General features: G+C 47.9%; 1 protein-coding gene across 2 annotated transcripts in view; it reads right to left on the bottom strand.

The window, feature by feature from the left end:
- The window catches only part of CUX2 (cut like homeobox 2), an 875,100-nt gene that overhangs the window by 496,346 nt on the left and 361,814 nt on the right, over positions 1–16,940 (bottom strand). For both annotated transcript variants that reach the window (XM_063964372.1, XM_063964373.1), the window contains exons 2-3: positions 4,441–4,551; positions 1,774–1,821 (exon numbers count right to left, since the gene is read on the bottom strand). In XM_063964372.1, coding sequence (XP_063820442.1) covers positions 1,774–1,821; positions 4,441–4,551 — 159 coding nt within the window. The remainder of the gene's footprint in view (positions 1–1,773; positions 1,822–4,440; positions 4,552–16,940) is intronic.

Here is a 16,940-nt window from a genome sequence, read left to right as displayed (position 1 = left end):
TGGAGGCGGCGACTATCTGAACGCAGGACAACAAAGTTTGCAGCCCAGCGATCAGGTCTGAATCCCCCTTATAGTCTACAAAGTGTCTAAGGGCAACATTACAAATGTTTTCCATTAATAGTATAAAGGTGTAAAGTCTTCACACCTGGTAGCTACATCTTTACCAAAGTAGAGAAGATCTAAATATGTAGCATCCACACTTTGGTGCCTATATTTTATTTAAAAGTGGCACTTTGTTTGTGGGAACAGGGACTTCAGATGGTGCTGATGTACCAGCAGCACAATCCAAACAATGGCACCATTCAGGCACAATCTTGCAATGTTAGAGATCTCAGGGGAAAGGACTCTGTGCCCTTCAGTGGCAGGTACCATGCAGACATAACTGATTTCATAAATGCCAACATGAAATGAGCTTCACTAAGCAAAATGATTGGTGCCCATGAGGCCAGATATAATGAAGTCCGAGTTGGCCAGAGGTGCGGGTTCCCGACCGAGCTGGGACGGTTTTTTTGAAGTGGCAATCATGTACAAGGCAAAGCCATGCCTTTTAAATGAAAAGTCTGAGTTCGGATGGGAACCTGCACCTCCGGCCAACTCGGACTTCATTACATCCAGCCCCATATGTTTTCCTGTAAAAGTATAGAAAATTAAACTCAGTCTATAAGTAATTACAAGGCCACTGATAGCAACAGCTGCAAGCACACATCCTTTGAAAAAGCTGCAGGGTTTATGCAGCGAAACGCGTCAGGTACTTACCCGTTGGAACAGGATATCTCTGAATTGGACCCGAACCAGCCCATTCTGCCGACCAGTTATCCGGAGGAGTCCAAGTGAGGCACCAGCCTATTTCCGCATTGCATGAGGTACTCTACATCTATGAGACAATGCACTAATCCTCTAGCGGTATATGGAATTTTTCCATGAACTCTCCTCAGTAACATCCAAAAGGGACTCTTCTTACTGGATTATAACTGGATACAATAATGATGGGCAAAATATGGAACGGATTCTAGAGAACAATTTCCACTAATCCTGTACCAAAACCTTGGGTAAATTCCAATTTCTGCATATTGTTGGCAAATTCCATTTTTTTCTGCATATATTTGGCACATTATCTTGCACAGTAGTATTGCTTTTTAAAGAATTAATGTTTTAAAATAAATTTTTATAATTACACATTTAGTGGTTTATATTGTTTCTTTCCTCTGCTAGCGCGGCCTTCTTCCTTTTTTGTATTCTCCTCCAGGGAGTGACTCCCCTGTAACATTGGCTGCTGCTTAGCTAATCATCTCGCCTCACAGCGCCCGAATACCTTTGGGTATATTTTACCTTATTTTTGCAAGCACACATCCTAAACTGCAAAAGGTGGGGTTTTCCAGTCATTATATGCCCAAATCCTACAGTTCTAGAAAACAACAAAAAGTCAACAACCTTGCCTTAATTATGTTGTTAATTCATTTTTAATTCAAGGAAAGGAAACAAAAAACATTACTGAAGACACTTTTCACAGTTTGGGGAAATTGCACTCAGCACACAGACTGTTTTCTCATGATGGAGTCTGCACTTCTGTAGACAGTAAACAAACATAACACATCCTTTAGATTAACATATTGTAAAAAAACAACTGAGATGTTGATGCTTACACTTCTGCATCTTGACTTTGTGCTAAATATCTTCCAATATCTTACCTCTTGTGTCACTAATGGCTTGTTTAATAAAGGTAAGAATTTACATTGCTTTAAAAAGTAAAACGTGTTTATATTCCATTCTTACCTCAGACTGAAAGCTCTTTAGAACTGGAGCCACAACCTCCCGGATTTCCTAAAAGTAAGGAGAGGTATTATTAAATTATTAAGACAGTGATTACTATGCAACTTTCGAAGGTAAAATTGTGATGAATATAAAATATACTTAAAGCATATGTTAAGTATATGTGAAGCCAGTATGACACAGACTAGATGGGTTTTCAGTAATATACACCACACTTTCTAATTAAACGATATGGTACATTTACAAAATCTCTTATACATCTTTTACCCATAATCCCTTTATCCAAAGCACTCCAGTCTGTCTTAGGGTGTATACACACGGTGAGATCTTTGCTATGCTCGATTTTCACTTGCGATTTCCCTTGAACTCCCCGGAGCCCAGCACCACCGATTTTGACTAACTTTTCTTGAGATATGGACTATGTGTGCTTACGATTTTGGCTTATGTGAGATTTTGGCTTATGTGAGATGTCATTGACATGTGAGATGAACTAGATAGTACACCGACCTAGCAAGGATTGACTTGCCTGCACAGTCTATCTTTTCTTGCGATGCCGACCTGGAGGGACCGCGCATCGGGATCGAATCGGGATCGCAAGGTGACTTTCACCTTGCGATCTGCACTAACTTTTCTTGCGATTTTGACTATATAGTCAAAATCGAAGGAAAATATCTCACTGTGGGCGGGATGTACTAAAGCAAAAATGCGGTAAAACCCCCGAAAACGGGGGTTTTACCGCATTTTCATATTTACTAAGACCCTACCGCAGCGTTTTCGGCGTCCAGGGTTTCGCCATCTCTGGATGGCGAAACCCTATAGAAGCCTATGGGCTTCTTTTCGCCGACCGCCGCAACCCGCCGACACCGTCGACCCCCGCCGCAGACGCCGACCCCCCTTCCCCCTGGCTTACCTTCCTCCAGCCTGCCCTGGACCCGGAAGGTAGTGTCCTCCTCCCCCTAGCAACGCAGCCGGACGTCCTTCCGGCTGCAGGGGGGAGGAGGAGGTGCCGGGGGCAGCCTGCTGCTGCTTCCCGGCATCTAGCCAGTGTGGGGACCCCGGGGAGGTGACGGAGACCCCCCGCAGACCACCTAACAGGTATCGCGGGGGGCCTCCGTCACCGCATCGCGATGTTGATCGCATATGTTAGTACATATGCGATCAACATCGCTGCGGTAACCGGCGAGGGGCGGCGATGTATGTTAATACATCCCGCCCTGTGTGTACACACCCTTATTCACTAGGGATAGTCTCCCCCACAATCTTACAACTGTGTCCTTACACATTATTACACATCCCTTTTCGGTGGGCCAGGTGCCATGCGACTTGGCTTGCGCCAAACGTCTTTTTCACATCTTTTTTGTTCCAGTTTGCACCTGAAGTGTAAAGCGAAGCAACAAAGACGCTTCACGAGACTGTACTGATTCATTTGATATGCGATACTTGGATATCTGTGCGAATAAGTTGGAATGTGTATAAAAAGTGCTACAATGCACCGACTGTGGGTTTTTTTCATGGCACGTTCTGTTGTGCTTACTGAGGCTAGTTGTATGAGGACACATCTGTATGTTTCAGTGTGCGGTCTTTGCCAGAGGGCAGGTATCAAATTATAGACTTGGTGGCAGGCAGGAAAAGTATAAAAATATGACAGAACCAATTCTGATTTGGTAAGTTATGTCTAGTATATGTTTTCTGCTGTAATCCAAACAATTCACTAGAAAAAAAGCATTTAAATCACTCCTCAATATTATGTATTAATTTGCTAAAATACTTTGGAGAATTGTTTGTTTGGCGGACCCTTTATCTCAAATACTGCACCATATTATGTATATGCATTGTCCGTTATAGCGACAGTCTCCAATTTCATTTCATGCACTTAAAATACTGATTACTGTCCCACAACCTAGGGCCGGGTATATTTCTCTTCACTCCGGACCATATCAGATTGCCAGTACACATTACTCGATGTGATGAATGACAGAACGACATCTTGTCCTGTCCTTCCTTACACTGCACCGGGTCACAAGCAACATCTTCTGATCGGCCATGCAGCACAGCAAACCAGAATATGTCGCATGTGACCTGCAGGTGTGCGCAATCGGGCATACACAGAAGACAATATGCACGATTTGTTGTTCTGATGTGGCAAATCGTGCCGATATTGCCCTAAGTGTCACCCTGAAGTATAATTCTCTCATACAATGGAGGAAAGCCTGTCTCTGTTCGGATATGTAACAATCCCACAATTCAAGAAACATACACAATCATTTTCTTGTTATAATTATTCCTGTAAAAATGGCAAAAAAACATTAGTGGACACATTATTTCCAAAATGCTTAAGGCGACAGCCAATGATCGAGCATATTGTGGCCCGAAGTTCTATTTTAAATGTCTCTTCAATCAATTTAATATATATATATATATATATATATACACACACACACACACACACACACACACACACACACACACACACACACACACACGGATAGATAGATAGATAGATAGATAGATAGATAGATAGATAGATAGATAGATAGATAGATAGATAGATACATTTCCTGCAACAAGATAAAAAGCTATATTTTATGTATTTAATTCCCCCCCCCCTTAAAACAAATTGCATCAGTAACCAATAGGCTAAGCAGTACTTGTATTGTAAAATAACTATACCTCAGGGACATTCTTCTTGAACTCCCGGCTGAGTTCAATAAGACGCTTGTGGGAGTGCTCGCTCTCTTCCTGCCGAGCAGCCAGCTCCGATGCAAGAGAGTTCAGCTCTTTCTGCAACAAGAAAGGAAAGGGGGGGATTTGATTTTTTAATATCATACACAACCCATCTCATGTCCAAGTTTGCAAACTTTCAATTCTGAGACACAGCCACAATATTGACTACTAGTATGAATTATTTAAGGGGGGAGAAAAAACTATGGGGTATATGCAATTGCGGTCGAATTCCCGAAATTGTCGAATTTCGGGAATTTTTCGCCCAAAAAAAAAAAATCGTCCATGCAATTCAGTACTTTCCGACAAAAAAACGGACTTTCAAAATTCGACTTTTTGAAATTCGACTTTTGACAAATTCGACTTTTTTGCAATGATACACATGCTGCAATTCGACCAAAGTCTATTCAATGGAAGTTTGGAAATTCGACAACAGTGCTTTTAGACAGTAAATTCGTCATTTTCAATCCGACACACTTTGGAGGGTGAAACTAATAAAAAAAATTTAAAACATGTTTTTTTTGTGTTTTTTTTTCTTGGTAATATCATATCTATTTATATTAGAAGGGATTAGGTACTTGGTTTGTCTTTTTTGGAGGCACAAGTATTATTTATATATTTTTAAAAATAATATTTTTTTATTTTTATTTTATTTTTGGATGGAATGGTAAAATCCCTGAAAAAAATGGCGTGGGGTCCCCCCTCCAAAGCATATCCAGCCTCGGGCTCTTCGAGCTGGTCCTGGTTCTAAAAATGCGGGGGAAAAATTGACAGGGGTTCCCCCGTATTTTTAAAACCAGCACCGGGCTCTGCGCCTGATGCTGGTGCAAAAAATACGGGGGACAAAAAGAGTAGGGGTCCCCCGTATTTTATACACCAGCATCGGGCTCCACTAGCTGGACAGATAATGCCACAGCCGGGGGTCACTTTTATACAGCGCCCTGCGGCCGTGGCATTAAATATCCAACTAGTCACCCCTGGCCGGGGTACCCTGGGGGAGTGGGGACCCCTTCAATCAAGGGGTCCCCCCCCCCCCCCCAGCCACCCAAGGGCCAGGGGTGAAGCCCGAGGCTGTCCCCCCCATTCAAGGGCTGCGGATGGGAGGCTGATAGCCTTGAGAAAAATGTCAGAATATTGTTTTTCCCAGTAGTACTACAAGTCCTAGCAAGCCTCCCCCGCAAGCTGGTACTTGGAGAACCACAAGTACCAGCATGCGGGAGAAAAACGGGCCCGCTGGTACCTGTAGTACTACTGAAAAAAAAATACCCAAATAAAAACAGGACACACACACCGTGACAAGTACAACTTTATTACATACTGCCGACACACACATACTTACCTATGTTGACACGCCGACTGCCACAGTCTCCGACGATCCGAGGGTACCTGTTAAAAAATTATACTCACCTTCCAGCATCCAGAGATAAATCCACGTCCAGAGTATAATCCAGGTACTTGGCAAAATAACAAAACGCAAAAACCCGTGCCAGCGGACTGAAAGGGGTCCCATGTTGACACATGAGACCACTTTCCCCGAATGCAGAGACCTCTACGTGACAGCTGTCACTGAAAGGTCTCGTAAGCCAATCAGCGAGCGCAACGTCCTTGCACTCTGCTGATTGGCTCTGTGCGCGTCTGAGCTGACAGCGCATCGCAAAGCCTCTCCATTATATTCAATGGTGGGAACTTTGCGGCTAGCGGTGGGGTCACCCGCCGGTCAGCGGCTGACCGCGGGTAACCCCACCGCTGACGGCAAAGTTCCCACCATTGAAAGTAATGGGAGAGGCTTTGCGATGCGCTGTCTGAGGTCACACGCGCACAGCCAATCAGGTGAGCGCCACGGAAGTAGCGCTTCCTGATTGGCTGAAGGAACCTCAGTGACCGGAGTCACGTGGTGTCCCGGCATTCGTGGAAAGGGGTCTCGTGTGTCAACGTGGGACCCCTTTCAGTCCGTTGGTACGGGTGTGCGTGTTTTTATTTTGCCAAGTACGAGGATTTGATCTCTGGACGTGGATTTATCTCTGGACACTGGCAGGTGAGTATAATTTTTTTCACAGGTACCCTCGGATCGTCGGAGACTGTGCCAGTCGGCGTGTCAACATAGGTAAGTATGTGTGTGTCGGCGGTGTGTAATAAAGTTGTACTTGTCACGGTGTGTGTCTCCTGTTTTTATTTGGGTATTTTTTTCCCAGTAGTACTACAGGTACCAGCGGGCCCGTTTTTCTCCCGCATGCTGGTACTTGTGGTTCTCCAAGTACCAGCTTGCGGGGGAGGCTTGCTGGGACTTGTAGTACTACTGGGAAAAACAATATTCTGTCATTTTACTCAAGGCTATCAGCCTCCCATCCGCAGCCTTTGGATGGGGGGGACAGCCTCGGGCTTCACCCCTGGCCCTTGGGTGGCTGGGGGGGGACCCCTTGATTGAAGGGGTCCCCACTCCCCCAGGGTACCCGGCCAGGGGTGACTAGTTGGATATTTAATGCCACGGCCGCAGGGCGCTGTATAAAAGTGACCCCTGGCTGTGGCATTATCTGTCCAGCTAGTGGAGCCCGATGCTGGTGTATAAAATACGGGGGACCCCTACTCTTTTTGTCCCCCGTATTTTTTGCACCAGCATCAGGCGCAGAGCCCGGTGCTGGTTTTAAAAATACGGGGGATCCCATGTCAATTTTGTCCCCGCATTTTTAGAACCAGGACCAGCTCGAAGAGCCCGAGGCTGGTTATGCTTTGGAGGGGGGACCCCACGCCATTTTTTTCCGTGTTTTTCCCGTTTTTCCCCGTTTTTTTAATTCGCGGCAAAATCCGGCAAATCGGCCGTTTTTCGCCCGCGGCACTGTCGAATCCGTTTTTCATTGAATATGGTGAATTCCGGCAGCCACCTGCCGGAATTCACCTGTCGAATTGTGTCGAATTAAAAAACGGCGATAATTTGCCGCGATTCGCCGTGAATTGCATATACCCCTATGTATTCAATGCAAAATCAGGACAGCTTTTAGATAATGAGAAGGTGCTATAATCAATATTCCTCAGTGAAGTTTCTTTCAAAGGGTTTCAAGGGCCTCAATTCACTAGTAAAGTTTTCTGTAGCATTGCGGGATGCAATAACGTTTTTTCAGAAATTTAATGTAAAGAAAGCATTGCTGCCAGCGGACATATATCAGCTGGATGGAATGGAGCCAGGCTAGGACTTACTTATGCTTAAGTGTTCATAAATAAGACTTTTAAACATATATATGGCTTTTTAATTTCAGCACAATATGGTAAAATTAATGTGCCCACATACAGCAAACTGACCTCTGAGCATTACAGATTCAGTCATAAGCAGTTCACCCTAAGTGCAAGTCAGGCTGCGAGATAGGAGGACAATGCATAGCAAACTCATTCACTGCCACGTACCGGTCTGAAATAGGCATGTTTCTAAATGATGTCACACACAACAAAATAGTTAGGCTACCACAATTTTACAGTGAGTCACAGAATTCAATGTATTTCTGTTTGGTGGGAGAGATTTATCACAGAGAGAGAAAATACTAACCAATCAGATCCTGTCATTTTACAGGCTGTGTTTGAAAAATGACAGGAACTGGTGCTTTAATTCTCTCCACTTGATAAAACTCACCCATAGTTACCGTCGCTATGTATGATCCCCTGCAGACTTGAAAGAATGAAGATTAATTTTTGTTCAGAAAAAACGAGTTTTATGGTAAGAACTTACCTTTGTTAAAACTCTTTCTGCAAGGTACACTGGGCTCCACAAGGAATGGACAATGGGGTGTAGAGTAGGATCTTGATCCGAAGCACCAACAGGCTCAAAAGCTTTGACCTTCTTCCCAAGATGCATAGCGCCACCCCCTATATCACCCCGCCTCCGTGTACAGGAGCTCAGTTTTGTTAACCAGCCCAATGCAGGAGCAAGTAAAAGAGACGACAACTGCCAGTTGCCACAAACACCACACTCTCCCGACAGGAGTAGTGTCAGCGGCTAATGCCATACCAACCCAAAGAAGCTAAGTGCGTCAGGGTGGGCGCCTTGTGGAGCCCAGTGTACCTCGCTGAAAGAGTTTTAACAAAGGTAAGTTCTTACCATAAAACTCGTTTTCTGCTGCGGGGTACACTGGGCTCCACAAGGAATAGACAATGGGGATGTCCTAAAGCAGTTCCTTTTGGGAGGGGACGCACTGTAGCGGGCACAAGAACCCGGCGTCCAAAGGAAGCATCCTGGGAAGCGGCAGTATCAAAGGCATAAAACCTTATGAACGTGTTCACAGAGGACCACGTAGCCGCCTTGCACAATTGTTCAAGGGTCGCACCACGTTGGGCCGCCCAAGAAGGTCCAACAGACCGAGTAGAATCAGGAGCAGAGAGACCAGCCTTCACATAAGCATGTGCAATCACCATTCTAATCCATCTGGCCAGAGTTTGCTTGTGAGCAGGCCAGCCCCGTTTGTGAAACCCAAACACAACAAAAAGAATCAGATTTCCTAATAGGAGCAGTTCTCTTCACATAGATACGGAGAGCCCGTACCACATCCAAAGACCGCTCTTTGGGAGACAGATCAGGAGAAACAAGTGCCGGAACTACAATCTCCTGATTAAGGTGGAACGAAGAAACCACCTTAGGTAAATATCCGGGACGAGTCCTAAGAACCGCCCGGTCACGGTGAAATATCAGATATGGGGAACTACAGGACAAGGCACCCAAATCCGACACTCTTCTAGCTGAAGCAATAGCCAGCAGAAACACCACCTTAAGGGAAAGCCACTTAAGGTCAGCTGAACCAAGAGGTTCAAACGGAGACTCTTGTAACGCCTCCAAAACCACCGACAAGTCCCAAGGAGCCACAGGCGGGACATAGGGAGGTTGGATACGCAACACACCCTGAGTAAAGGTATGCACATCAGGTAAGGTCGCAATCTTTCTCTGAAACCACACCGACAAGGCAGATATTTGAACCTTCAGGGAGGCTAGACACAGGCCTAAGTCCAGGCCCTGCTGAAGAAAAGCCAACAACTTGGCTATACTAAACTTTGAAGCGTCATAATCGTTGATGCGCACCAAACAAAGTAAGAATGCCAGACCCTATAGTAAATCCGAGCCGAAGCCGGTTTCCGGGCCCGCAACAGTTTGAATGACCGCCTCAGAAAACCCTTTAGCCCTTAAGACGGAAGCTTCAAGAGCCACGCCGTCAAAGACAGCCGGGCTAGGTCCTGGTAGACACAGGGGCCCTGAACGAGGAGGTCTGGGCGTTGTGGAAGTAGAATTGGACGCTCTGACGACAGGCCTTGCAGGTCTGAGAACCAGTGCCGTCTGGGCCACGCTGGAGCTATGAGAAGCAGAATTCATTTCTCTTGCTTGAACTTACGAATTACCCTGGGCAGTAGTGACACCGGAGGGAACCCATACGGCAGCCGAAAACCTCCATGGTACCGCCAGCACATCCACGAATGCTGCTTGACGATCCCTTGTCCTTGCTCCGAAGACCGGAACCTTGTGATTGTGTCGAGACGCCATCAGATCTACGTCTGGAAGGCCTCACCTTTCCACTAGGAGTTGAAACACTTCTGGATGGAGGCCCCACTCGTCGGCATGCACGTCCTGACGACTGAGAAAGTCCGCTTCCCAATTCAGGACTCCCGGAATGAATATTGCCGATATGGCCGGTAGATGGCGTTCGGCCCACTGTAGAATCCATGAGACTTCCTTCATTGCTAGGCAGCTTCGAGTGCCGCCTTGATGATTTATGTAAGCCACTGTGGTGGCGTTGTCCGACTGTACTTGAACAGGACGGTTCTGAATTAAATGCTGGGCTAGGTTCAAGGCATTGAAGACCGCCCGCAACTCCAGAATATTGATCGAGAGGAGGGACTCCTCCTTGGTACACCGCCCCTGAAGGGAGTGTTGCTCCAGCACCGCGCCCCAACCTCTTAGACTGGCATCTGTCGTCAACAGGACCCAGTCGGATATCCAGAACGGACTGCCCCTGCACAGTTGTTGGTCCCGGAGTCACCAGAGCAGCGACAGACGGACCTCCGGAGTCAATGAGATCATTTGAGACCTGATCCGGTGAGGCAGGCCGTCCCATTTGGCTAGAATCAGCCTCTGGAGAGGGCGAGAGTGAAATTGAGCGTACTCCACCTGACACCATGAGGCCCAGCACCTGCATCGCCGAATGTATCGACACTTGCGGACGAGATAGGAAGCAACGAATCCTGTCCTGAAGTTTCAGGACTTTCTCCTGAGACAGGAACAACCGCTGGTTGTGAGTATCCAATAGTGCTCCCAGATGCACCATGCTCTAAGCAGGGATCAGGGATGACTTCTTCCAGTTGATGAGCCACCCGTGGGCTTGCAGAAACTGGACCGTCACATCTAGATGACGCAGGAGAAGTTCTGGGGAATTTGCCAGGATTAACAAGTCGTCCAAATACGGCAGTATCCTGACCCCCTTGACGGCGGAGTACCCCCGTCATCACTGCCATGACTTTTATAAAGACTCGTGGAGCCGTTGTTAAACCAAAAGGTAACGCCCGAAACTGGTAATGGCAGTTGCCAATCGCAAATCTCAGGTATTGCTTATGAGACACTGCTATAGGAATATGCAGGTAAGCATCCTGTATATCCAGGGAGACCATGAAGTCCCCAAGTTCCAAGGCCAGAACTATAGAGTGAAGGGTTTTTATCCGGAACCTGGAAACCTTCACAAACCTGTTCAATGCCTTGAGGTTGAGAATGGGCCGGGAGGACTCATTCGGTTTCGGGACTAGAAACAGCAGAGAATAGTACCCCCGGCCCCTCTGCGCAAGAGGCACCTGAAACTACGACTCCTGTATCCAGGAGGGTCTGTACCACCGAATGTAGAGTGTTTGCCTTTGTCTTGTCCAACGGGACATCTGTCTGGCAAAATCGATGAGGGGGCCGGTTTTAGAAGGCTATGGCGTAACCTCGCGTGACGACTTCCCGTACCCAGGCATCTGAAGTGGTCTTCAACCATTCCTGGGTATACCCTATAAGTCGGCCCCCCACCCTGGGATCCCCCAGAGGGAGTCCCGCCCCGTCATGCGGCAGGCTTATCTGTCTTGGAATAAGCCTGGACGGGCCGCCCAGGCTCTTTTAGACTTAGGCTTACCAGGTTTGGAAGTGCGGGCCTGCTTGTTGTACGCCTGACATTTTGCTTTACCTGAAGGACGAAAGGGGCGAAAGGAAGTACCTTTAGCCTTCGACACAGAAGGAGCAGTACTTGGCAGACAGGCAGTTTTGGCAGTAGCCAAGTCAGCCACAATCTTATTTAAATCCTCCCCAAACAGAATATCTCCCTTAAAAGGGAGTACCTCCAGGGTTTTTCTAGAGTCCAGATCCACAGACCAGGATCTCAGCCACAATATCCGGCGAGCCAGGACTGACGTAGTAGAGGCCTTGGCTGCCAGGATACCGGCATCAGAAGCCGCCTCTTTAATATAACGAGACGCTGTGACAATATAAGACAGGCATTGTCTAGCATGGTCAGAGGAGATTTCAGCATCTAACTCCAAGGCCCATGCTTCAATGGCCTCTGCAGCCCAAGTAGCTGCAATAGTGGGCCTTTGTGCAGCACCCGTGAGGGTGTAAATCGCTTTCAGACAACCCTCCACACGTTTATCCATAGGCTCTTTTAGAGACGTGACGGTGGTGACCAGTAGAGCTGAGGAAACCACCATCCTAGCCACATGTGAGTCCACTGGAGGATTCGTTTCCCAATTCTTAGACAGCTCCGGCGCGAGGGGATAGCGAGCCAGCATCTTCTTTTGAGGCACAAACTTCGTACCCGGGTTTTCCCAGGGTTCCTGACGTATATCAATTAGGTGGTCAGAGTGAGGTAAAACTTGTTTAATCACCTTCTGACGCTTGAACCTATCTGGTTTCTTAGGAGGAACGGATGGCTCTGGATCATCTGTAATCTGTAAAATTTATTTAATAGCCTCCAAAAGATCAGGAACATCCACATGTGAACCACCCTTCCCATCAGCCGTATCTGAGTCAGAACCTGTGGGGTCAGTGTAAGTGCCGTCTTCATCCGACGAGGTGTCAGTGACAGCAGTGGATTGTGAGGAGACAAGCGCTCGCTTAGAGGACCCCTTGGACGTAGGCGAGCGACGGTCAGACTTTTTAGTAGTCAGGGACTGGTTCAACTTCTTTATTTGAGCAGATAAATCGTCCGCCCACGGCGGGTTAGCTGCTGGGACCACAAACGGTTGCACCGGCATTGAGGGTCCCATAGGGGGTGTTAGTTTATGAACTAGCGTATGCAGAAGCGTGGAAAAGTCGTCCCACGGCGGGTCATTATTTTCCCCTGTTGCCAACGTCCCACTGGGGGGCAAGGAGCCCCCAGAACCAGAGCCCAAAGCTGCTGTATTCTCCTCATAGGTATCTGCGGCTTCAGCAACACCGGCAGTGTGTTCAGCCCCAGAACTGTTACCCTCAGAAGCAGACATGATATAACTTGCAGTATCAGGTAACACAGTACAATTTGTCAGCAGCACAATACCTCTAGCCCAAACCCCTGCGCAGTGTAGTCAGCACCAGCAGAGATAAAGGAGAGATATGGTGACTAAGGGGTCTATTCATACAGAAAACGAAAACAGAATTGCTACTTATCAGTATACATCGCATCGCTTCGATGCGATGTATAGCTGTAATAAGTAGCAATTCATGTATACTCACCCTTCCGACGATGCGCTGCGGTGTCTGGGGCTCCTGCGGTGAGGTCATCTCCAGCGGTCCTTCCCAGCGATGCGCGGGGTCCAGCGGCGGGTCCCTTTGCGCATGCGCAGGGTGTTGACCTCCCGGCAGGCCGCAGTGGTTGCTGGGAGGTCGGGGGCGGAGCCAGCGCGAGGTGCAGAGCAGCGATCAGGGAAGCATTGAGCTTCCCTGATGTCTCCGCACTACAGTTCAGGTTACGCCGTCCTGAGATGGCGAACCTGAACTCCATGGAGAAGCGGAAAGCTGAGCTTTCCGCACCTTCATGAATAGTACTCACCATACAAAGGTATGGTGATGCGATTCAGGCAGAGAGCTGGGGTACTGCTGGAGAAGTCAGAGACTTCTCCACAGTAACCGGCTCTGTGAATTGCAGTAGGCAGAGAAAAGCCCTGTTTAACGCAAAACAAGGCTTTTCACTGCTGCATGAATAGACCCCTAAATCACAGAGAAAAATATGTAATACAGTATATCTTTGTGAAAATCCTATATTAGATAAAACCTGATGCACCAAGCCCCCTCAGGTTATAGAATATAGGGATAGCAGGTTGAGTGAAAGACACGAAATGGACACCACTCAGCTCTCAAATGCACACACAAATAGTCACAGTCTGTACAATGCAGAGGTGATTACTAACAATAATACTGCACTGGACTAGCTTACACAGCTATATAACAATAGATAAGTACACAGTAAGAACTGGATGTATATCACAGGGTAATTGTACTAGGAAACCCTGACTAAGTGCACTCTTTCTTAATTAATACTGACTAAAAAAGGCAGGTAGAATACTTAAGTGTCTTGTAAAGTCACAGCACTGACAACCAGGCGGCTTTACACAGGAGGATTTGCCCAAGCATTCCCAGGAACAGTGAGCTGAGGGATAATGGCTCCGCAGACACTGCCAGGGAGTGAGGGATAGACAGATATGCAGCTCCATGGCGGGAACATTTGCAGAAAATGGCGCCCTGGGGCTGGGGGAGGGGCTTCAGGTCCAAGCTTCAGGTCCAATCCCCCTGCTGGCAAAACCACCGGGTACTGCGGGCTCTAATAAAACGGTTTATAGAGAAAACCTGACCTGTCCCATGCCCTGGTGATCTAGTGGGATCGCCTGTACTGCCACAGTGTCCACCGCCAGCGCACGCGGCCCGCCTCCCACTGACTGCGCCGGATCGCGATAAAGACCGGGTCCCGCAAGCGGGACCCACTTACCACCTCCCGAAGCGCGGCCAAGCGATCCCGGAGAGCCCCCGTCGTGTGTGCCTGACAAGAAGAAAACCGGAGCCTCCTGCTGTAGTTACCCGGCAACCAGGGCTCGGGAGTGTACAGCGCCGCTGGGGGAGAGATGGAGCTGCAGCAGGCAATGTCTACTGACATCCAGCACAATCTGTGCCTCTGCTGCAGCCCTTGTAGTCTTCAGAAAAAGCTTTTTCTGGAGCTGCTGTGAGCAGCTCTTCCTGTTACATGCTTGCACTGCAAGCACCAACTACAAACTGAGCTCCTGTGCACGGAGGCGGGGTGATATAGGCGGTGGCGCTATGCATCTTGGGAAGGTCAAAGCTTTTGAGCCTGTTGGTGCTTCGGATCAAGATCCTACTCTACACCCCACTGTCCATTCCTTGTGGATCCCAGTGTACCCCGCAGCAGAAATTAGGAAATCTGGGAGAAGACTTTATCTAAAAAGTTACCAAAATATTTATCAGCACCTGAGTTTTTTGGGGCATACATCTTTCACAAATTCTACTGCTTTCTGTAGTAATAAGTGCTGTATTGATGAAAGCACAGAAGGTGCGTGAATGGTGTCACTGTAAGCTCCTTTGTTTCCCCATGTAATGCATGAACTAGGGCTCCTCATTTGTTGTCTCAATTTGCACATCTTTTGTCCTCTGCATTAATGTCAACTGATAGCACCTATGAGTCCTCGGGTGCTAACAAGGTTAAATCATACTTACCGACTCTCCCGGATTCTGCGGGAGACACCCGGTTTTCGGGTAGTCCCCCGCAGCCCCCGGAAGAGTGGGCACCCCTCCCGCATTCTGCCCACTTCCTAGTGAAGTGGGCAGAATAGGGAGAATAACACCATAAAATCACGGACCCGGCGGGGGGCGGAGCCTAATGACGCGATCAGATGCTAATCGCGTCATTTTAGCCCCGCCCCTAACAAAATTTGATCCAACTGCCGTATTTTCCCGGTGGGTGGGCGGGGCCTGCTGATGTAATCAGCTTGGCTCCTCCCTCATCACCGCCCACCCGCTTCTCCTCTCCGGTCATCTCCCGGAGAGGAGAGTTAAAATATCGGCAAGTATGGGTTAAATTAGCGACAGCTACCATGGTCCTGCTCTGCTCTGGCTAAGAGCACAAGCCCCATCAGGATGATGGATGTGGAATACATGGAGAAAGAAAGAAAGGAAGGACGGAAGGAAGGAAGGAAGGAAGGAAGGAAGGAAGGAAGTACTTGTGTGGGCAAGGACTAGTTTGCAGGAATCTATGGCCAGCAAACTTGGGGCCTAATTCAGATCTAATCGCTGGGCTGCTAATTTTGCTGTCCTGCGATCAGATAGTCGCTGCCTACAGGGGGAGTGTAAATTCGCCGTGCAAGTGTGCGATCACATGTGTAGCTGAGCTGCAAAAATTCACTTTGTGCAGTCTATGCGCAACCCAGTACTTACTCCCCCCATGCGATGAGAACAGGCTAATCGGTGCTGGAGCTGACGTCAGACACCCTCCCTGAAAACGCTTGGACACGCCTGGGTTTTTTCAGGCACTCCATGTAAACGCTTAGTTGCCACCCACAAACGGCCTCCTCCTGTCAATCACATTGCGAACACCCATGCTAACTGATTTTTCGCACCATCGCTGACCGGCGATGCCCGTTGATGTCTGACTGCCTGCGCATTGCAAGCATATGCATGCGTAGTGTGGACCTGAACGCCCGCTGCGCGAAAATGCACAGCAGTGATCAGATCAGAATTACCACCTTGTTGTAGGGAATAGCAACAGCAGGTGGGTTAGGCAGCAAGCAGTCTGGTCTCGCTGAAGTCAGAGGAAAGTAAAAAAAATAAGAATTTACTCACCGGTAATTCTATTTCTCGTAGTCCGTAGTGGATGCTGGGAACTCCGTAAGGACCATGGGGAATAGCGGGCTCCGAAGGAGGCTGGGCACTCTAGAAAGATTTATGACTACCTGGTGTGCACTGGCTCCTCCCACTATGACCCTCCTCCAAGCCTCAGTTAGGACACTGTGCCCGGACGAGCAGACATAATAAGGAAGGATTTAGAATCCCGGGTAAGACTCTTACCAGCCACACCAATCACACCGTACAACTCGTGATACTATATCCAGCTTGACAGTATGAAAACAACTGAGCCTCTCAACAGATGGCTCAACAATAACCCTTTAGTTAACAATAACTATTTACAAGTATTGCAGACAATCCGCACTTGGGATGGGCGCCCAGCATCCACTACGGACTACGAGAAATAGAATTACCGGTGAGTAAATTCTTATTTTCTCTAACGTCCTAGTGGATGCTGGGAACTCCGTAAGGACCATGGGGATTATACCAAAGCTCCCAAACGGGCGGGAGAGTGCGGATGACTCTGTAGCACCGAATGAGAGAACTCCAGGTCCTCCTCAGCCAGGGTATCAAATTTGTAGAATTTTGCAAACGTGTTTGCCCCTGACCAAGTAGCTGCTCGGCAAAGTTGTAAAGC

This window comes from Pseudophryne corroboree, chromosome 1, assembly GCF_028390025.1.
Source record: "Pseudophryne corroboree isolate aPseCor3 chromosome 1, aPseCor3.hap2, whole genome shotgun sequence".
Classification (NCBI taxonomy): domain Eukaryota; kingdom Metazoa; phylum Chordata; class Amphibia; order Anura; family Myobatrachidae; genus Pseudophryne; species Pseudophryne corroboree.
The sequence above is the reverse complement of the archived record's forward strand: the minus strand, read 5'-3'. Positions and strand labels throughout refer to the sequence as shown.